The sequence below is a fragment of the Lepidochelys kempii genome, chromosome 3 (assembly GCF_965140285.1).
Source record: "Lepidochelys kempii isolate rLepKem1 chromosome 3, rLepKem1.hap1, whole genome shotgun sequence".
NCBI classification, from domain to species: Eukaryota; Metazoa; Chordata; order Testudines; family Cheloniidae; genus Lepidochelys; species Lepidochelys kempii.
Window position 1 is genome coordinate 7,971,617 of NC_136382.1, and position 23,304 is coordinate 7,994,920.

A 23,304-nucleotide genomic window follows, 5' to 3' on the forward strand; every position below is an offset into this window, starting at 1 on the left:
GTTAACTCTTCTCCAGCCTTCCACCCCCACCTTTGCCCAAGAATACAATAAGAAAAGGTAGATTTGCCAACCATCATTCTGCTCGTGTATTGCATCCCTTTTCTCCAGCCTCTCTGCCCTGTCTATTTTGAAGCAGAAGCGCTTTGGGACAGGAACAGTCTCGTGTGTTTGTGTGATGGCTGCCACTTGGCCACCACCAGGGAATGAACCGGGGACATCCAGAGCTTTAAATTATGAGTCTCTGCAGCCCAAGCTAAGAGTGGGGCTGGCAGGGAGTTTTTATCCGGCTCATACAGAGGGGGATGCATGACCGACACTGACCAGTGCGTTACATTTGTGTAGCACCTGGCACAGTGGAGGCCCTAATTCTGTTTAGGGCCTTTGGACACAGCTGAAATACAAATAAATAACAATGACGGAGACTGGGGGGTATTGAGAAGGGGAGATGGGATGTATCTTTAAGGGCCCCCCCCCCCAGGGTAAAACTGGTATTTCTTGGAAACAAGCCCTTTGCTTTATGCTCCCCTTTAAGCTGCTAATTAACTGAATAGAACTCAAGTAATGACTATAGTTGCTCAGTTCAGCTAAGGCTTGTTTCTGGTGTAGTGGGGCCCCCTAGTTTCAGTTCAGGGTTGGTTCTCCAGGCATTGCAAATTCCCTAAAGCGAAGGGGTATAAAGGTGGGACAGGAGTGAGCTGTAAGCTCTTCTCTCCCTGACCATCAAGGGCTCAGAGTAAAGAAAAAGCGGTTGCACCTCCAGCCAGTGGGCCCCTTGCTGCCCCATCTGACTGATACAGGCACAAGCCGCAAAGCTTGACACTTCTGCATTTGTACAGCAACTGTGGTACAGTGAGGAAAGAGGCTTTTATCACAAAAGAGCAGGACGCGCAGGGGAAGCTAACATCCTGTCAAACCTCCTGCTTTGCTCATGTTTCCAAGAAAAATCCAGCCTCGAATGGAAGTTGGTTTTTGGTTTAATTTTTGTGTTCCATGGTCTCCCTGCTGTACTGTAGAAGTTATCGCAGAAGAGAAGCTGGGTCTGAGCACTGGGGGCCAGGAACTCCTGGGTTCAAAGCCTGGCTTTGCCACTAATTCTCGCCATGGGCATCTCACAGTCTGTCCGTCCCCGTGTGCCTCGGTTTCCCCATGTTCAAAATGGGGATAATTCTTCCCCTCCTTGTAGGGATATTGTGGTGGTGTCCATTCTAAAACCCATGTCTACCACTCAGTCCCCCGTGCCAGTGTGGTTTTACAGCCTCACGTTTTTCTGTTTTGTGAAATGTTTTTTCTCTCACCTTGTTTCCATGTGAAAGCTCCAAACAAACCATGGGAGAAACTGACTATACAGAGGACGTGGGGAAACTGACAATTCACGAAATACTGTCAGGAGCACAAAATAAACATGCTGGCAATATCGAGGGGAAAAAAGCCTGTTTTCTAATCTCTTTCCTACACTCCTCTTGGGTTTTATTTGCAACAATGGTAGATAAAACAAAATTAGTAAGCAGTGAGATTTTTAAGCCGATGATGTCTGTTTAACTAGTTAATGCTTCTAAATCCCTTTGAAGATACAAAGCACCTTCCCATCTAAGTGCTAAATATTACTGGTGCAGTGACTGTAGACCATAAAGGTATGTCTACACAGCAGTTCAGAGCCCTCAAGAGCAAGCCTCCCAGCCCAGGTTGACAAAATCGCTGTGTTGACGCCGCTTTGAAGTTGCGGTTTCAGCCTCAGCCACAACTTCAAAGCGTTGTCTACACAGCGATTTTTACAGCTCTCACTCAAGTCCTGCTAACCCAAGTCTGTCGGCCAGATCTGGGATGCTCGCTCCCGCAGGCTCTAAAATGCTGTGGAGAAGTGCCCTTAGAGTCCAAAGGTTTGCTTGACACGTCTTCCGTACTTTCTGAGGTACGTGACACAACATAGGCGATGCTGAGCAAAGGAACCGAAGTAACTGAATATTTATGCAGCCAGCAAAGGGAGAAAGGAAAAATATTCATTTCCCAAAAGCAGCTAATAACACTGGATATGGTGGCAGGAGACATTAGATGGTACGAACGGGGGTCATGAAATATTGGCAGAACTGCATGCTGATGTTGCGTTACAATGTTTTACTGGGTCAGCATGTGCTGTTGCTGCTGTGTGATTATTTCATAGCCCTTTGCATCTCCATTTGGGGCCAGCCAGCTCTCCAGGTTTCAGTACGACGGGTGTGCGCAAGCCCGTCCGCATTCCTGCACGGAGCAATAGCTCGCTGTTGTCTTGAGCGTCAGAACTTGCTTTGTTGGCCGAGGCAGTGTTGGCCAGGACACCTGGTCTCTTGGAAAAGTGCGTGGAATCTTTAATCCCAGCCGGGCCAAAGAGACCTTGGTTTAACAGCATAACCGAAGAAGAGAACCCTCCGCAAGGATGACCCCACCTGCTGCCTCACACTGTCAGCTCTGAGAATGAGCTTGAAACTGGGGCGGGTCTTGAACCTGTGATTTTTTTTTTTTATAGCTCCTTGGTTGAGTGCTGCCACCTGCATCATGCTGGCGCCTTGCACAGATCTGATTGGAAGGGGGAGTTACTTATCATGATTACTGACTCATACCCTTTCCCCTTTTTAAACCACCACAGAGATGGCGCAGACTCTGACCAGCGGAGGAGGGAGGAAGACTTCTACTACACCGAAGTGCAGGTGAAAGAAGAAGCTGCTCCAGAGTCTGCCACCAGCCCCACCTTTGGGTCCTCACCCATTGTCATCCAGCAGGCCCTAGCCAAGCCAGAGGCTTTGGCTTTGGACCAGGCAACCTTGGAGTCTCACCTCCCAAACAGTGCTCTCAGTCAGTCTGCCCCCAGTTCCTTCTGGCACATCCAGGCAGATCATGCCTATCAGGTATGTTGGCCACTTACGGAAACATCATGATGGAGTGGCATCTGGCATCCTCATTCTTAGGGGCATTTGTTTTCATATCTAGTGACAAGGTTCAGAAACCAGCTGGCTACTTATAGAATCTTCCTTACCACATCAGACCATTGGTCCATCAAGTTCAGGGTCCTGTCTATGCCAGTGACCAGTGCCTGATGCATCAGAGAAAATAACACATAGTGAATTCTGTAGTGGTTGTGCATAGCAGGAAGGAGAAAATCTCCTTCTCGGACCCAGCAGTTGATCAGCTAATGGTCTGATTCTCCTTGTTGTTTTGGCTTGGATAGCTACAAAAGTTAGTGATCCTAAAATGATCCAGTTCTGTTTTAAAATCCAGCCACAGAATTTGACTGTACCTCCTGCTGCAGTGAGTTCCACAGATTGGCTATAGGCGACATAAAGTATTTTGATTTGTTGGTTTCAAATTTACTTAGTTTTGATCCAGTGTTTCCATAATTTTCATACTACAAGACAGCATATGGGAGGAACTTCATTATGTCTTGTAAACATTTGCAGCCTTGTTGTCCTCCTACCTGCTGGCTAGGCCTCATAACCATGGAGCTGCGTATCTGTTACTCTTTGTTTAAGTGATCAGTGGATTTCTTTCGCTAACCTGTATAACACAGTCATTCTCTTGCTGTGAGCACTCTAGTTTCCAGCCACCCTGTAATTAGCCAGCTTGGTGGTATGCAGCACATCCCTATGTATGCAAAAAAACCACAACCAGGAATGTAACTATACCGGGTCCTTGCATGGCTTGGGTATTAGGAGTCCCGAGTTCAAATACATGGGAAGCATGGGGATCCGGTATAACTGCATCACTTGCAGTTCCTCATGCTGCTAAAACTGTTAGGCCTTCTGTACACACACAAGTGTACCTAAACCAGTTTAGTTAAAGAGATACAACTTTCCTGTTGTAGGTGGTGTTATACCAGTATCGGCCTGTTTAGGCTGGTGTAGCTTATTCCTTTATGGGGAGGGGAATAAGCTGTACTGATATAAGGCACCTTTATATCTATTTGCCCGCTAGGGCTTGTATTGCTATAACTACATTCGTTAAAAAAAAAAATCACACCCCTACCCCACCTAGTAATACTAGTGGACAAACTGCGTAGACCAGGCTTTACAGCCCAGGATATCTCTGTGTTACACGCGGGACGATTTGTGGAGCTAAGGCAGCATAAGCATTTCCACTGTAGCTGCCTGTCTTCAGTCACTTTCACCTTTCAGGCATGGTCTCCGCCTGGGGGCGGGGGGCAGGTTGTGTGGAAAGTCTGAACAAAAAAAATGTATCCTGTTTTTTTAAGTAAGAGAGAGAGGAGGGAAAAAATACATTTTACACATTGGGGGTGTGTGGGTGGGGCAGGGAATCTTGTAACATTTTTCTGACTAGCCCCACAGCCCAATCAGTTGGGGGTTGAAATTGAAATGTGTGTAACTACCTTGGAGAAATCTGTTTCAGGGGGAAACGTTTCTTAGTGCCCTGGGGCACTCTGCTCTCTTTCTTTCTGTGCAAGGGGTACTGCTCATGCACAGTGGGCGGAAGGAAAGAAAGCCGCCCACTGTGCATGAGCAGTACCCCTTGCACAGAAAGAGAGCGGTTAAGGTTGGAGAGGAAGGGTTGCTCTGTAGTCAAGGCACTAGACTGGGACTGGGGAGATCAGGGCTCAATTCTAGACTCTGCCACAGAGTCCATGGGACCTTGGGCAAGTCATTTAAGGGTAAAAATTTCAAAAGTACCTAAATGACTTGGGAGTTTAAATTCCAATGGCTCTCAGAGCCTAAGTCTGTCGTAAAAATGGGACTTCGGCTTCTAAATCACTTTTGGAAATTTTACCCCAATCTCATGCCTTGGTTCCCATCTGTACAATGAGGATAATATTTCCTCTCCTCCCGTTTTGTCTTGTCTCTTTAGTTCCTATCTTGAGGGCTGTTGCTGTTTTTTTGCTGTATATGTGTATATACGTACCTACCACAGTGAGGCCCTGGGCTTGGCTGGGGTCTCTAGGCACTCCCGTAATACAAATAAATAATCGTAAGGAAGGTTGCTATGCACATATGGTTGCTGAGGCTGCATGCTGAAAAGTGAACTAAAGGTGCAGCCTTGCTAAGGGTGGGGGACTCTGCCTCTGGACTCTGAAGCAGGCCAGAAGCTGTGTTAGGTGTCTGCCCAGTGGAGCTCAGAGTCTGTGCTGGAGTAGGGGCTCTGAAGGCTGGTATCCCACAGCTCCTGTGGCTGGCAGGTCAGGTACCCTCTTCTCCAGACCTTATAATGGTCCTGGAGAAGGTGTTCTGGTGGGACTTAGTGAAATCGTTCCAGGTTAAGGAATTTACCTAAGAAACATCTTTTAAAAACTCCATTAAGAGAACATGCAGGCTGCATGGTTCAGAGCGCAAAAGTCAGGGAGGAGGGGTATTGAGGTTCTGAGGTGTTTGGCCAATTCACCCAGTGAGTCAGTGATAGTCAGATGGAAACCAGTGTTATACCAATAAAATAAAAACCAGCAGGATCTTATTAAAGGGGAAAAGGCAAAATGCCACATTTATTGTGAATACAGAAAGAATCATAGTAAGCAGTTAGTTATAGCTGTAACATTCCATTCAATTTCATACTTATTCACACATTCATTCACACACACACAGGTTCTGCAAGATTGTTATCCTAGTTACCAGCCTTAGAGTTGCTCATGCCAAGCCACTGGCCAGGTGGCCTGAACATGAGGAGGGAGCAGGGCCTTGTCAGATGCTCATCTGATGCTCCTGGAGGTTGGTTTGCAGAATCAGATCCCAAAGTTCTCACTTTCTAGAGTCCATTTTTATAGGAATTTCTTCCTATGCCAGTCTATGGGAATTGCTTCATCATGCTGTTGCTGAATCAATCAGCAGATGGCATATTCCTGACGGCTCCGTGCTGCCAGATGTTATCTTGTTCTTTGGTTCTCCCATTCTTGAGGCTGTTGGGTGGATTCTAGTCTGCCCTCCGGGGGTCCTCTGGTTATTTCCACTTGACGCCTGCTTCAGCCGATGGACACCGGATTCTTAGGCTGGCACCCCCCTGATCATTCAGTTGTTATACACAACAAGCATCCATCCACATACTTCCTCTATCTCTATTTTAGTCACAATTGTTAACAAAGCGAGATGAATACAACAAAAGGACAGGGAGTCTCTGGTGCTGTTTCTGTTATTACAGAGTATTGCTTTGAGTCTCTCTCTGTGTGAGTAGTTGTTGTTACAAAGAATTGCTTTGAGAACAGACTTTGTCTTAGAATGTACTAACACAATTAGCAGCTTGCAAGTTTCACACACAGAGGGAGAGAAACAGTACCAAAAACCAAGAGACCTCTTAATTAGTAATACCCTGGAATTTAAACTATGGGGGATCAAACTCATTTGTGATTTTAATACAGAACTTCTTTAATATGATCCAACACCAGGAGTCCTGGCTTCCCTGTCCTTGCAGTTACCAACACTGCCTCTGAAGGGTTAATGTTAAACCACTAACCTTTGCTCCCCTTTCCTTCTACAGGCCTTACCGTCAATTCAGATTCCGGTGTCACCACACATATTCACCAGCATCAGCTGGGCTGCTGCCACCTCCACCATCCCTTCTCTCTCCCCGGTGAGTCACGCTTGCTTGGCTCTTTTTTCTTTACACAGTTAATTGCCCAGCACCTTGGAAAGGGTGATCGGGCAGGGGTGGGAGGGCATAGGGAGTGGGAGTTTTAAAGAGAACCTGGTTTACCCTTTGTCACTCCCTGAAGCTTATGTGCTGCCTGACAGGAGATCTGTGCATTGCCACCAGCTCAGAGGACATGGCACCACATGGTTGAGCTATGTTCTCTATGCTGCTTTACGCACGCAATAAAACCAGTCTCCATAGGCTATTGAGTACAGAGACTGGGCTGGATTCGTCTGACTGGACAGATCTCAGCAGCAGAAAGCGAGCTCTGGTGTGTGTGATGACTCATAGATCTGGAATTGATTCTCATGTGCAGGTTCGAAGCAGATCACTGAGCTTCAGTGAACACCAACAGCCGACATCAATGCTGAAGTCACACCTGATCGTCGCGTCTCCTCCCAAGGCTCCCAGTGGCACCAGGTAAGAGTTTGCAGAGAGGGGAAGCGGGTGGGGACCATGCTGCCCTGGTACTGTCGGAGAAGAGAGAGTGTTAACATAGGTAGTAATGAGCTGATACCATATCCTGCACAGGGACAGCTGGGTATGGTTACACCATTGCAGGTGGGACAGTGAGAGAGGAAGGTTTCAGAGTAGCAGCCGTGTTAGTCTGTATTCGCAAAAAGAAAAGGAGGACTTGTGGCACCTTAGAGACTAACCAATTTATTTGAGCATAAGCTTTCATGAGCTACTGAATGCATACAATGAAGTGAGCTGTAGCTCACGAAAGCTTATGCTCAAATAAATTGGTTAGTCTCTAAGGTGCCACGAGTCCTCCCTTTTCTTTTTGAGAGGAAGGATGTTGTTATGGTTGTGTTGTATTAATTTAGGTGGATTATATGGGCCCAAAGAGTCAAAGATATAATTTAGGTGGATTATATGGGCCCAAAGAGTCAAAGGTGTTAATGTGGCCCTGTCACTGACCAACATTAAACAGTGTTAAACAAGGTTCCGGGTTTGGCAGAGAGATTTAGTACCATGGCAAACACACCATTTAAACATCCTTTTAACCTTTTATTAAAGATATACAGAAAGAAGGAAAAACAGTTAAAGCATTTGGAATGTAAAAGTATTACGTGAGGCTCTCATTTTAACCATGTCCCTTGTTGCCTTTAGGTGAAGAGAGTTTTTAGATGGAAAAACTTCTTGTTTGACAGTCTTTTAGGTGGTATAAAAGATGGTTGTAACTGTCCTTTTGGGGGAAACATGGGACTGAATATCTGAAGTCCTGGGTTCTCTTCCCAACTGTGCAACAGACTCTCTGTGATCCTGGGCAAATCACTTAACTTCTCTGTGCCTCAGTTTCCCCATCTCCAGAATGAGGATGATAATAATAATAATTTCCCAGAAACTTTCTGAGGCTAAGCTCTTTGGAGCAGCGGCCATCTCTTTGTTCTGTGTTTGCATGGCGCCTCCCACTGTGGGGTGCTGCTCCATGAGTAGCTGCAGTAACAAATAATGTCCTCCGAGTTCTTTGATATCCCCAGAGAGAAAGTGCTGTCCAGGTGCCAATTATTATTGACTCACTTCTGCCCTGGCCCAGATCTCTGGCCTTGTCTCCTACCAAAAAGAAAAGGAGTACTTGTGGCACCTTAGAGACTAACCAATTTATTTGAGCATAAGCTTTCGTGGGCTACAGCTCACTTCATCGGATGCATACTGTGGAAAGTACAGAAGATCTTTTTATACACACAAACCATGAAAAAATGGGTGTTTACCACTACAAAAGGTTTTCTCTCCCCCCAACCCACTCTCCTGCTGGTAATAGCTTATCTAAAGTGATCACTCTCCTTACAATGTGTATGATAATCAAGTTGGGCCAGAGAAAACCTTTTGCAGAGAAAACCTTTTGTAGTGGTAAACACCCATTTTTTCATGGTTTGTGTGTATAAAAAGATCTTCTACACTTTCCACAGTATGCATCCGATGAAGTGAGCTGTAGCTCACGAAAGCTTATGCTCAGATAAATTGGTTAGTCTCAAAGGTGCCACAAGTACTCCTTTTTCTTTTTGCGAATACAGACTAACACGGCTGTTACTCCTGAAACCTGTCTCCTATCAAGTTTCCTCCTGTCTCCTCCATTCTGCAAAGGAGGACAGCCTTGTATTTCCTAAGCCACTTCCATGCAAACCCTGCTTAGAACACTCTGCCAATCCCTGTTAACCAAGCCACCAACCTCTCCTAGCTTAGGAGCCTCCCTTTGAACTCCCTTGATCACCTGGCTTACAAGAAGCATGAACTAAAATAATAAGAATGATAGGTAATGAAATCTCCTGATGCACGTACCCAAACTGAGGTACCCCATGACCTCACTACAGACCTTGTCCTTCCTGTGTCATGTCCCTGGCTAGCTCGGAACCTGGCATCAGCACCTTGTCTTTTGATATGTTCTTCTGAGGTGCTCAGCGTGCTTTTGGGCACTGTAGAAATCATGGATGCTCTGGGACTGGGTGATCTAGGATGGTGAGATGTTAATGGGGACGTTTTAGAGGCTTATAATCTTCTCCTGTGGCTATTTTGTATTGGTTAAAGCCTAATCACCCCTCCAGTCTGCATAGCCTCCTTGCTGGGGCTTCTGCCTGAATAGGTCTTTTCAACCCAGCCTCTTTAGCCTTGTACAAGACGTTAACAGACTAGCCCAGACATGTCTAATGTGCATCCAGGTGATAGGCCTGGTGCTGTCACACCTGCATAACTCTACGTTGGGCCGGGGTCTACACTTGTGGTCCCCCGAGTAGGTTAGTGCCCTGCAGGGGAATTGCCCCATGTTCCTGAGAAAACCCCAAGAAGACTTCACATGTTCAGGAGACCAGGTGCATTCCTCCCTAGTCCAGGGTTACCCTGGGGCCCTTCCTCAGCAAAGACCAGAGCTGGCCCTTCCGTATTTCAAAAGCTGTGTGAGAATCTTCTACAGTAGCCTCAGTATCCTCCATCCCCATCCCAGAAGGCTCCTGTTGCTCGGGGGCCCCAAACCTGAGGGGTCAGTTGCTGTCCTCTGCCCCCTTCCTTCTTGTTCCTGTTTAAAAAAGGAAAATTATGTGCTTTCTGCCAGCCCCAGCTCTGCCATGCAGCTGTGTGTGGCACTTTATAAATAATAACGGATCTCCACTGTATCATACCTTGGTTCTCAGATTTCTGGACTCTAGCCTTCAGGTGAAGCCATCAGAGCTTCCCACCCTGCTATAGAATCATAGACTCATAGAATATCAGGGTTGGAAGGGACCTCAGGAGGTCATCTAGTCCAACCCCGTGCTCAAAGCAGGACCCAATCCCCAACTAAATCATCCCAGCCAGGGCTTTGTCAAGCCTGACCTTAAAAATATCTAAGGAAGGAGATTCTACCACCTCCCTAGGTAACGCATTCCAGTGCTTCACCATCCTCCTAGTGAAAAAGTTTTTCCTAATATCCAACCTAAACCTCCCCCACTGCAACTTGAGACCATTACTCCTCGTTCTGTCATCTGCTACCATTGAGAACAGTCTAGATCCATCCTCTTTGGAACCCCCTTTCAGGTAGTTGAAAGCAGCTATCAAATCTCCCCTCATTCTTCTCTTCCGCAGACTAAACAATCCCAGTTCCCTCAGCCTCTCCTCATAAGTCATGTGTTCCAGTCCCCTAATCGTTTTTGTTGCCCTCCGCTGGACTCTTTCCAGTTTTTCCACATCCTTCCTGTAGTGTGGGACCCAAAACTGGACACAGTACTCAGATGAGGCCTCACCAATGTCGAATAGAGGGGAACGATCATGTCCCTCGATCTGCTGGCAGTGCCCCTACGTATACATCCCAAAATGCCATGGGCCTTCTTGGCAACAAGGGCACACTGTTGACTCATATCCAGCTTCTCGTCCGCTGTCACCCTTAGGTCCTTTTAAGCAGAACTGCTGCCGAGCCACTCAGTTCCTAGTCTGTAGAAGGACATGGGATTCTTCCTTCCTAAGTGCAGGACTCTGCACTTGTACTTGTTGAACCTCATCACATTTCTTTTGGCCCAATCCTCTAATTTGTCTAGGTCCCTCTGTATCCTATCCGTGCCCTCCAGCTAATCTACCTCTCCTCCCAGTTTATTGTCATCTGCAAATTTGCTGAGAGTGCAATCCACACCATCCTCCAGATCATTTATGAAGATATTGAACAAAACCACCCCCCAGACCGACCCTTGGGGCACTCCACTTGACACCGGCTGCCAACTAGACATGGAGCCATTCATTGATCACTACCCGTTGAGCCCAACAATCTAGCCAACTTTCTATCCATCTTATAGTCCATTCATCCAGTCCATACTTCTTTAACTTGCTGGCAAGAATACTGTGGGAGACAGTGTCAAAAGCTTTGCTAAAGTCAAGGAACAACACGTCCACTGCTTTCCCTTCATCCAGAGAGCCAGTTATCTCCTCATAGAAGGCAATTAGATTAGTCAGGCAGGACTTGCCCTTGGTGAATCCATGCTGACTGTTCCTGATCGCTTTCCTCTCCTCTAAGTGCTTCAGAATTGATTCCTTGAGGACCTGCTCCATGATTTTTCCAGGGACTGAGGTGAGGCTGACTGGCCTGTAGTTCCCCGGATCCTCCTCCTTCCCTTTTTTAAAGATGGGCACTACATTAGCCTTTTTCCAGTCGTCCGGGACTTCCCCGAATTGCCATGAGTTTTCAAAGATAATGGCCAATGGCTCTGCAATAACATCTGCCAACTTCTTTAGCACTCTCGAATGCAGCGCATCCGGCCCCTTGGACTTGTGCTCGTCCAGCTTTCCTAAATAGTCCCGAACCACTTCTTTCTCCACAGAGGGCTGGTCACCTCCTCCCCATGCTGTGCTGCCCAGTGCAGTAGTCTGGGAGCTGATCTTGTTCGAGAAGACAGAGGCAAAAAAAGCATTGAGTACATTCGCTTTTTCCACATCCTCTGTCACTAGGTTGCCTCCCTCATTCAGTAAGGGGCCCAGACTTTCCTTGACTTTCTTCTTGTTGCTAACATACCTGAAGAAACCCTTCTTGTTACTCTTAACATCCCTTGCTAGCTGCAACTCCAGGTGTGATTTGGCCTTCCTGATTTCAATCCTACATCCCCGAGCAATATTTTTATACTCTTCCCTGGTCATTTGTCCAATCTTTCACTTCTTGTAAGCTTCTTTTTTGTGTTCAAGATCAGTAAGGATTTCACTGTTAAGCCAAGCTGGTCGCCTGCCATATTTACTATTCTTTCTACACATCGGGATGGTTTGTCCCTGTAACCTCAATAAGGATTCTTTAAAATACAGCCAGCTCTCCTGGACTCCTTTCCCCCTCATGTTATTCTCCCAGGGGATCCTGCCCATCAGTTCCCTGAGGGAGTCAGTCTGCTTTTCTGAAGTCCAGGGTCCATATTCTGCTGCTCTCCTTTCTTCCCTGTGTCAGGATCCTGAACTCGACCATTTCATGGTCACTGCCTCCCAGGTTCCCATCCACTTTTGCTTCCCCTACTAATTCTTCTCGGTTTGTGAGCAGCAGGTCAAGAAGAGCTCTGCCCCTAGTTGGTTCCTCCAGCACTTGCACCAGGAAATTGTCCCCTACATTTTCCAAAAATTTCCTGGATTGCCTGTGCACCGCTGTATTTCTCTCCCAGCAGATATCAGGGTAATTGAAGTCTCCCATGAGAACCAGGGCGTGCGATCTAGTAACTTCTGCGAGTTGCCGGAAGAAAGCCTCGTCTACCTCATCCCCCTGGTCCGGTTGTCTATAGCAGACTCCCACCATGACATCACCCCTGTTGCTCACACTTCTAAACTTAATCCAGAGACTCTCAGGTTTTTCTGCAGTTTCATACTTGAGCTCTGAGCAGTCATACTGCTCCCTTACATACAGTGCAACTCCCCCACCTTTTCTGCCCTGCCCGAACAGTTTATATCCATCCATGACAGTACTCCAGTCATGTGAGTTATCCCACCAAGTCCCTGTTATTCCAATCACATCATAATTCCTTGACTGTGCCAGGACTTCCAATTCTCCCTGCTTGATTCCCAGGCTTCTTGCATTTGTGTATAGGCACTTGAGATAACTCGCTGATTGCCCCTCTTTCTCAGTATGAGGCAGGAGCCCTCCCCTCTCACTCGTGCCTCCTCCCGGTATCCCACTTCCCCACTTACCTCAGGGCTTTGGTCTCCTTCCCCCAGTGAACCTAGTTTAAAGCCTTCCTCACTAGGTTAGCCAGCCTGCTTCCAAAGATGCTCTTCCCTCTCTTCTTAAGGTGGAGCCCGTCTCTGCCTAGCACTCCTCCTTGGAACATCATCCCATGGTCAAAGAATCCAAAGCCTTCTCTCCGACACCACCTGCATAGCCATTCATTGACTTCCACGATTCAACGGTCTCTGCCCAGGCCTTTTCCTTCCACGGGGAGGATGGACGAGAACACCACTTGCACCTCAAACTCCTTTATCCTTCTTCCCAGAGCCATGTAGTCCGCAGTGATCTGCTCAAGGTCATTCTTGGCAGTATCATTGGTGCCCACGTGGAGAAGCAGGAAGGGGTAGCGGTCCGAGGGCTTGATGAGTCTCGGCAGTCTCTCTGTCACATCGTGAATCCTAGCTCCTGGCAAGCAGCAGACTTCTCGGTTTTCCCAGTCAGGGCGGCAGATAGATGACTCAGTCCCCCTGAGGAGAGAGTCCCCAACCACCACCACCCGCCTCCTTCTCTTGGGAGAGGTGGTCGTGGAACCCCCAACCCTAGGACAGTGCATCTCATGCCTTCCAATTGGCAGAGTCTCCTTCTGTTCCCTTCCCTCAGATGTATCATCTGGTCCACTCTCCGCATTAGTACCTGTGGAGAAAACATGAAAACGGTTACTTACCTGTATCTGCCCTGCTGGTACAGGGATGCTCCCCTTTCTTCTTCCGGAGGTCACATGCTGCTAAATTTATTCACCGTCCTCCTGTCCCCGCTGCGCAGCCTGCTCTGAATCTTCAGAACATTGTGCCCGTAGAAGCATATCCTGACGTCTGTCCAGGAAGTCTTCAGTTTCTCTTATGCAATGCAGGGTCGATATTCATTTCTCCAATATTCTCTTCCAATATGGAGACCAGCTTGCACTTTGTACAGACAAAGTTGCTTCTGTCCTGTGGAAGAAAGACAAACATGGTACATCCAGTGCAGGTCACAACAGCTGAACACCCCCCATCCATATTATCTTCCTTCTACTAGCTCACTCAGGAGTTGTAGTAACTTCTCAGAGAAGCCGGCAAGATGTAAGCCTCAGCAGGCTCTCCCTGGGGAATTCCCAGGCAAACTCCCTCTGTTCGCTGCTCTGCTGTTCGCTGCTCAGCTGGTTCGCAGCTGACTGGCTGACTGGCTTTTATACAGTCTAATTTAGGTCAGGTCCATAACTGTTCCAGTATGTGCATTCAATCCACCAACCTGTTGTATTATACTTCCTCTTTGCTGTCTGCATGTAATAGCTTTGCCTAAATACTGAATAACTGGGGACACTGTTCTTCATTTCTCCTTCTAAAAACTCTTATGTAGCGCTGCTGGTTCAGAGTAGCTTCCACATTCCACCCCAGAGGTGACTGCATTTAAATGGTGGATGACTGAACTCTGTATTTAGTTTGTCTGCTGCTTGTGACTCTTCAGAATGAAAGCGGGTATTATTCTGTATTTGAATTATTTGCCCCAACTAAGATCAGCTATTATGCATAGGCACTGTGCATAATACACATAGTAAGAGACAGTCCCTGCCCCAAAGAGCTTATGGGTTTAAATAGACGAGAAATAAAGCGTGGGAGAAAGGAAGTGTTGTTATCCCCATTTTACAAATGGGGAATTCACAACACAGATCAAGTGGTTTGCCATGGATCACACATGGAGCCTGTGGCAGAGCTGTGAATTGACTCTCAATCTTTTGAATCTCAGTCCGGTACCTTAACAATAAGAACAGCCTTCCTCTCTATTAGCATTCTAATAATGGTGCTGTGGAGATGGCTAGTATTGCTGAGTCTTGATGGAAAACAGTCCAAAAGAAAAGAAGGAAACGCTTTGGTTTAAACTTCCACTTTCTTTGGACTCCCTCAGGATGGGAACAGCCCTTTGACGTAGGCCTGGTCTGCACCAAAAAGTTAGGTCAACCCAGCTGCGTCACTCAGGGGTGTGAAAAATCCACACCCTTGAGAGACTTAGTTAAGTTGACCTAAGCCCCGGTGTAGGCAGTGCTCGGTCAACAGAAGAACTCTTGCGGAGAACTCTCGGGGAGGTGGATTACCTACACCTGTGGGAGGATCCCTCCTGTCAGCATGGGTGGTGTCTACACTGAAGTGCTCTAGGAGTGTAGTTGCAGCTGCAATGCTGTGACATTTCAAGTGCAGACAAGCCCTTAGAATTCTAGAAGCTGCCACATAAGCAAGAGATGTTACTGTGGGTTCAGCCCATCCCTCTGCTATTGCAGGGTTGCTCTCTACTGGGAACGTCTAATGCTTTGTTCACACTGGGGCTTCCTCCTCAGGTTTAGCTCAACCTTGCATTGCGTTGCACATACTCTCTTCTCCCCTGAGCTCTGTAACGCTTTAATAACCATGTCACCGTCTCGGTTATTTTTGTTACTCTGCAGAAAAGTCCGTGGCGAAGCCAAGAAATGCCGTAAAGTGTATGGAATTGAGCACCGAGACCAGTGGTGCACGGCCTGCCGGTGGAAAAAGGCCTGCCAGCGATTCCTGGACTGAGCACATGAACATTTCAGGAGTATTGAATTTCTGTCTCTCTCAGCCGAGAGCTCCCAAAGTTGGTCATTGCTGCAACCAGGGCACAGCAAACTTGGAGGTATCTATCTCCTGTGGCTTCAGCAGAGATCTCAAGAGCTGTGTGTAAATTCCAAGTTCTGTATATTGTATGTCAGCTGGATTTATTAATTTTTTACACTTTCTGTGGGTTTTTTACAAATGTAAAAAAAAAAAAAAAAGTCCTCCTATTTTATAGTAAAAATAGGGAGGGAAAGAAAGAAAGCTGGTTGCTTGGTGTTCACAGCAGACTTGTTATTTGGTGATCCAGGGACCAAAGAACTCTTTACTGATCTCCCAGCTCAACAGTACAGTCTACTGAACTTTCAGGTCAGTAGCTGGGATAAGGAGGTGAGGATCATCTCTCTCTCTATTACGTGACTGGCTAGAAAGCTCAAAGTCTGCTGTAGTTTAAAGGGCACTGTCAGAATAACAATCATAGCTTAAAAAAGGAAAATGATGTTCATGTTTTACTAGTAACACCTTAAATTATTGGAATGGGAGGAATTTAAAGTTCTTTCCTTTGCTTTTTACCAATGATACTGTGTTTACTTTTTACACCTCTCAGCTCTGACATTAAAGCTGGACTTGCTATGTCTCTGGTCAGTTTCACTTCCTGGTATTTATGTGTTCTGATACAGCTGCATCAGCAATGTTGAAATCTTAAAATAAACATCTACATATATTTTTATCTTTTAATTACAAACAAATTTTTTTTAAAACAAAACTAATTTTTTTGTTAGATTCATGAAAACAATGTATTTCTTTGAAAAACCTATTTTTTGGGTCTCACAGTGTCTCTTTAACCTACAGGGAATGAGTTTTTATTTTGAAACCTGATGTAGCTTTCTGCGAAGTTGGCAGGATCAATATTGTTAACCCAAGAGGACTAGAAAGGGTGGACACACAAAAATTTAGGCCCCAATTCAGCAAAATGCTTACATACATTTTTACATTATGTTGCAATCAGTGGGACTAAAGTACATGCTGAATGAGTTGGGATTACTTGCACGCTTAAAGATAAGCACGTGCTTATGTCATTTGCTGAATCAGTGTCATAGATACGTATGTTATGAAATCCTGAATTGTGAAAGATGTCTGAACCCAGCTTTCTGGCTTTCATTTTTTAAAAATTCATATTCTTTTTACATGATTCAAATGTTTCTGATTTGATCTGTCATTGTGTACAGTTTACTGTCTTCTGGGGGTAGAATTTATCCCTGTTTGCCTGATTCTCACTTATAGCAGTGTAACTTCAGTGGAGTTACTCCTGACTTGCACAGGTTTAAATAAGAGAAGAATCAAGCCCAAGGAGTCTTTCTGGAATTGCGGGGGGAGCTGGAGGGAAAGATCAAAGGTTCCATAGGCCCCTCTGATTTTGGAGAAGAGCACCATTTAATCCACCACCAGCAGTCAGGTCCAGTTTTTATTGTTTTTGGTCTTTGCACTCATGGCTGATCAGCCACATGTAGGAAGTGCCCAATCTACTGTCTGAGCTGTGAAAAGCCACTTGGCAGCAAGTGCAGTCCAGCCACAATACCAGCACACACATTGCAGCTGCTGTGAGGAGCAGCAGAGTGCATCCCATGGCACAATAAGCTGTCCTGGGGAAGCTTGGCCCTGCATGGACAGGACCCTGGCGACCAGGTTGCTAATGTCAGTGTCTCTGTCCATCTCACTGTGTGGCCTTGGAGCACAAAGGCAAAGAATTTTGTTCTATACGTCCCCATTTTGTGTCTTGGGGAGTCAGTGGTGTTTCCATCATTGAACTCAGTACAGTATGCGATGGTAGCAGTGCAGGTTGACTGGGACACTGCCCCCAGAGGGTGCCATTTTGATCGTGTTGAACTCAACGGGTGTCACAGAAGTGCTCTGTCACAGTCACTAAGGAGTCCTGGTTTCTCTTAACAGGGCAAGGAATGCCCCGTCACTAAAGCCATTCAAATGCTACACTCTGTTGTGCAGAGAATCCTGGCGCTGTGAAGTCTGTTCTGTTTGTAAATACAAAATGGCAGCTACACACGAGCCATGTGGTCCATTTTGTGCATAACTCGGCTGCAGTCAGAGTTGAGGGTTTTGTATTAATGGGAGTGGGTGGGAAGGGGATCATTGGACTTTTTGCTGCGTTTTTGATAATCGTAGGCCATAAACTGCAGAGCTCAACCCATGGGCAAGGCAGAAACAAGCCTGGTGTATTTTTAAGGACCATAGGATTGACTACACTTTCTTTGTAAAAACAATTCATGTGACCAGGAGGGTGTTATTTCCTCCTGGATCAACGTGAGCCTGGTTGATAAAGGGGCAGGTGGTGCAGTCAAAGGGGTTATATATGGGGGTGCTTGTTGGTATTTTTTTGTAATTTTATACATATATACAGTATATTGTTTTAGAACCCAGTCTTCTGCTCGCTGTTAAATTGGTGGTTGCCAAATTGGCCTATGGGAAGCAGGAACAAAGTGAGTGTGTCTCCCTATTTGTTTGTTTTTTTTACTTAGTCCACTGATTCTGAGCCAATGGAATCATCTAGGTCTGATTCAGTAGGGTCAGGTTCTCTAGCTGGGTCCATGTGGGTCTGATGCAAAGTCCATTGAAAACAATGGGAGTCTTTCAGTTGACTTCAGTGACTGCGGTTCAGATACTTTATGAAGGAAGGAGTTCGTAAGAGGCCCTCTCTTACACTTTAGTCCCTCCACTGTGACTCTTACTCTGATGACCACCATAAAGAGCTAGCAGTTTGAGATCCACTGTCTTAGTCTGATGTGAGAAATGTGGATTATGAAAGCAGACAAGTTGCTGAACTGTTCTATATAGGTGACCTTTAAAGGAATACTGCAGTGGTTTGTCATACCAGGTGGTGTTATACCTCCCTGGGGCTTAATATTTTACTAAATACTGGAAAAGAATGAAATTTCAAAAGAGATTTCAGACATTGTGGTTGCTCGCCTAAAAAGTACCATTCAGAGAAAGGGGTTGATGATAGTCAGTTGGGGCTGCCATTTTCATGGTGAAGAATTGTGCTTCACAGCAGCCAGGGTACTACTTGAACCCCTCACAGGACATAGGTGAAAATTGGGCCATTCTAAAATATATTCTATTTATTTTTAAATGTTTCCGTTTCAAAAACAATGTAAAAGCCCACAAACCTTTAAAACAGTCTAATTTCCAGCTGTTTTTACTTGACTTGAATTGGCTGAATCCTAACCTGCCAATGCACCTTTCTGTTTATTAATAATTCGTCTTTATTGTATTTCAGGCACTTGGGGCCTACTCCTTGAAGTGCTTGTTTGAGTACTCCCAGTGACCTCAGCACTGCAGTGGGACTACTCACATGAGAAAGGATTGCGGAATTGCATACATAACTCTCAAATGCAGTGGTTAAACTATCTCTTGGGTTACACTGCAGTTTTCCTTTAAGGCTGGCACCTGGGCCCATTGATAAAATTATGAAAGGAAACCTCTTGTCTCCCAGTTTGAACTCTTGATGTTGGATGCTGCTTACTTGCATGCAAGTGCTTCTGTGTTTTTTGCACTCGAGTTATGGAAGGGTAAAGTAAAACTGACTAGAACCGTTGCCTGCAATTAAAATAGAAGTCTCTTTTGAGGCCCAAAAAGTTCAGTTTCTGATATTATTAGTTGTTTTTCATTCCCAGTCCTGGAACCAGAGAAATGCCTCATCTCTTATTCCTGGCTCTGCTGTTTAAGGTTTTCATCCCTCATTATTATAGTATCTGAGCACCTCATAATCTTTAATGTATTTTTCCTCACAACACCTCTGTGAGGTAGAGTAGTGCTCGGGTTCCTATTTTATAGGTAAGGAATTGAGACACAGAGAGCCAGGTTTCTAAATGTGTTAGATGCCTGTTATGGGGCTCACCATCCCAGAGCGCTCCCTTGTGGCGTTGTTGTCTCTCACCATCCTGGAGTGCCCTCTTGTGGTGGTGTCATCTCTCTCATGTCATGGGGTACTTGGCCCTCTGGCTGCCTCCCTCTAGAGTCCCACCCCTTTTGGGACATGTGTCCTTAATGTCCTTCATCAGTATTAAAACAACCAAAGTGAACCAAAAAGTCTTCTGCCCCACCTGCGGTCTTCAGTTCCAGTCTCTTCACCGAGTGACAGCACGTGAAACAGTAACAGCAACTCACTTCCAGCCCTATGAGTTTGAGATTTCAGTCTCTCTCTTCCAGTTCCCTTTAGTCCTCTGACCTATTGTCATGATACTGACCTGCAGGGCCCCAAGTCCCCTTCCTGCCCCCCCCCCGGGGGGGTGGGGAGGGGGCATGACTATAGTTAATTGTGACTTCTGCAGTTTATTCCGCTTTTCCCCCTGTCACAAATTTGGTCACCTCAGCAGATGCTATGATCAACCTTCTTGATCCCCAGATGTTCCAATCTTGAGATCCCTACGCATACTTTTGGAGCACAGATCCTCTAACACTCCCTCGGGAGAGCTGTGACCTCGCCATCCACTACCCAGCGCCTGGAACCAATGCTGAGACACCATAGACTCCCCTTGTAGCTTAAAGATCCCCTCTCCCAAAACCGCACCAAAAATATGAGCCTTCTGGGTTACCATTCAACCCTCTCAGGGGACTCATAAAAGTTGTGACACATAATAGACACTTTGCCCAGAGTTCTAGAACGCTGTTGCTCTTTACTGAATCATACAAGAAATACACAGGTCCATACAAAAATAATAAAACCTATGCTCATTTCTCAGTTTCTTCACCAGGGCATTCTTTGGGCTGGGGTCAGAGCCTCTGGGGCCAACCAGGTCCTTCTGCTGTGGACCCTTACGTTCTGAAACATGGAGTCTTCTTCCCAGCTCAGTTACTAGTACTTTCACCTTGGCTGATCCATGTCTTTCCTTCTTTCTTCCCAAACATCCTGTGTCTCTCAATCTTCTCCTGACCCACGCAACCTCTGTGTTTTTTAAAGGCTAGCATTAACACCTAGGTATCTTTGTTCTGCTTGGTAACTTTCCGCTCTCCACTTCTTGTTCCTTCCTTCAGAGAGGTAGAGTAAAACTGTTTGGGTTTATTCCCCCCACTTCCCCCCCCCGCCCCAGGCCTAAACTCACCCACTGTTCCAAGGTGTTATCACTTAATAAGTTCTAAGGACCTTCTGTTGTATCTGGTCTACTAAGAGGATGTGATACAGCTCTGCTTAGCCCATAGTGGATACGCATAGCTGGAGGAGCATTTGTGATACAGCATTTTTCATGGCAACCACTTCATAGTAACTTTGTAGTATCAACCAGAAGTTGCAAGTTGTACAGATACGGGGTGTGACAACTTGAGGGATCTATTTCAAGGTCCTTCTTCAGACTGTCCACCCCGGAGAGGGTTCCTCCCTGCATTTCCTCTAAGTTCCTCTCCTCCCTACCTGACCATGCCCTCTCCAGGTGTAACCAGTAGGGTCACTCAAGCTGTCCAGCTGTTCATTAAAACCTTCTTTGCTGAACTTCTCCGATCAGCCTCAGCCCAGGGCAGTTAGCCCAGGTGCAGACCAGCTCCCCCTTAAAGGGGCCCAGGCACCCCATGACACCATCTAATTCCCATTGATTTCACTGGGAGTTAGGCACTTGCATACATCTGATCCAGGGAGACTAAGGGCCAGATTTCTAAAGATCCAGATATAGGCACCTACTGGGATTTTTCAGAAGCCCCTAACTCATGGGAGGGTTTGTGGTGGAGCAAGGAATTGAACCCCCAAGTCTTTTGAGTTACAGCCTAGCACCCTAATCATTGGACCCATTGTGTCTTTCAGGAAGTGGAGAGGTCCAGAAATCTTCTTAGAGAGCCTATTTTATGACACTTTTAGTACAATTTGCAGACTTCAAATGAAGCCATCTTAGCAGTTTACTGATTGTAGTCTCATCTCTCTCTCCAGCCGTGAGATTGGAGGAACAGGACACAAACTCACCCTGACCACCCTTCCCTCTCTTTCTCTGGGACTTTTGGGGCCCTTCTCTTGCTTAGGACCCTGCAATTCATAAGGTCAATCTGGGTCACTCAGGAAATTAAAATATGCATCCAGACGCACGGGTGCTGATCAAACCAATCCTATGAGCCTCTTTAAGGTTCACCCCTCAGTAACTGGCCTTGAACAATCCAGAGTCCTCAACCCAAACATTTGTATGTGTTATATATATGTTTATTTCAAGGATAATTTTTTTGCTGACAGAAGATTGGGTTTTGAAAAAAATAACATTTTGCTTTTGTTAAATGTGATTTTTTTTTTTTAAAAAGTGTAAATGACTTTGGAATAAGCAGTCACCTATAGAAGCATGTGGTATACCGTATACCCTCGCTAAGCTGCACAAACTCTTAGGCCAGAGAGGAATGCAGAATCCGTCTGCTATTGCCTGGCATCACAGGCGTGTGTGGGATGGGAGGAAGGTAGGCAGAAGAGAAGTATTACACCACTAACACACACTAAATACTGTCCACTGGCTTTTTTTCCCCATCTTGCAGCACCTTTGTTTGTACACATAGCCATCTTGCAATGCCTGATTCCAAAATGAAGAGCACTTACTTAATCATAATAAAGAAAAAAACATCTTACATAGGAATATTTTGTATCCGTGTTTTTTAAAAGATTTGAAAGGGGATGGGGGATTCTTACACTTTATTTTGAGGGCTTTTGCGGTACAGATTTAATTGGACAAAATAGTTCTTAACAATATGGTGGTTGTTTTATATGTGGGTGTTTTTTTTTTTGTTGGAACAGCTGGTGCACGTATTTTTTAATTTTATTTTTTACACTTTTTTTGTTGGCAGAAATGACACAGCAAGATTTAAAAAAAAATTTTTTTTTCCTTCTTTGCTTTTCTCCGCCTAATTTTCTAACTTGCTTCCAACCACACTTGGTAGACTCTAGTTTTCCTTCTGTCACTCTTGCATAGACTCCATACTTAAGAGCTTTTCTAATCTTAAGCAAGTCCCCCTCAACCTCCAAACATTAGGTAGCCGTGACCTGTGAATTCAGCTAAGAAACACCTCCCATATGCACCTGTTTGGTCTGATTGTCTCTTTGTGCATGTATGTATGTACATAGGAACCTTTCTGCTAGGCATTAACTGAGTGTGTCCAGCCTACACGTTGTGACCCTTCATTGTTGATGGGAGATTGGACCCCTAAAAGAAGCAAAGCAGTTGTGTTGTGTGAAGTTCAGCACCTGGTGACCCCCCCCCCTCACTCTGTCACTCTACACCCCCATTGGATTAAAGAAATGGGAAGTCTTCAGGTAGATACACAAAGCTAGGGTAGGGTGTAACTTGTTTTTTTGTGGAGTTATGGGATATGAGAAAGTGTGGAAAGGATGGGACATTTGTTGCCAATAGCTGCTCTTTGGCATGCTATTCAGCTTAACGGGGATATGCCATATCAGTGAATTTCTGTCTCATTGGAGCTTTTTTCAGCTGTCTTCCAAGTATTATTTTTTATTGTAATAAAATAAAAATGTGAAATGTAATTTTTACAGCAGCAATATAAAATATATTTTATAAGAAATAAAATGAAAAGTTGCCTGATATCTGACTGTGTCCTTTTACCTGTTCTTGTACAGAAGGAAGAAAAAGCAAGAGACCTTGCTGTCCTGGACTAGGGTAGCTATTACATGTTTCACTGTTTAGCCTGATGCTCATGTCCCAGAGCACTGAAGGGAACATTTCTTCCAGCTTGATGTTTCCTAACGCGAGACCACTTTTGCTTGGCTAAAAAGTCTTGTTCTTTATACATTGTATTAACCTAGTTTTTAAAGCAGACAAGAGACTGGAATGACAGCTGCATTGCGCCCATTATGTATACCGCAAGGGTGGGGAACCTACGGCCCGCGGCAAGTCTCCAGGCCTGAAGCCTCGAGCCTCGGCGCCCCACCGCGGGCCTGGAGCCGCGAGCGCTGTCTCGTTCTGCAGGGGGAAGCTAGGGTTGCCAGCCTGTTAAAAGTCTGAGCAGCTCCGCGCAAGTTCCGGAAGC

General features: G+C 45.8%; 1 protein-coding gene across 5 annotated transcripts in view; it reads left to right on the forward strand.

The window, feature by feature from the left end:
- Nucleotides 1-21,835, forward strand: part of ZNF395 (zinc finger protein 395) — a 54,650-nt gene extending 32,815 nt beyond the window's left edge. For all 5 annotated transcript variants that reach the window (XM_073335602.2, XM_073335607.2, XM_073335605.2 and 2 more), the window contains 4 exons: nucleotides 2,621-2,879; nucleotides 6,442-6,534; nucleotides 6,911-7,014; nucleotides 15,162-21,835. In XM_073335602.2, coding sequence (XP_073191703.1) covers nucleotides 2,621-2,879; nucleotides 6,442-6,534; nucleotides 6,911-7,014; nucleotides 15,162-15,273 — 568 coding nt within the window. In that variant the 3' untranslated portion in view covers nucleotides 15,274-21,835. The remainder of the gene's footprint in view (nucleotides 1-2,620; nucleotides 2,880-6,441; nucleotides 6,535-6,910; nucleotides 7,015-15,161) is intronic.
- The last annotated feature ends 1,469 nt before the right edge of the window (nucleotides 21,836-23,304 follow it).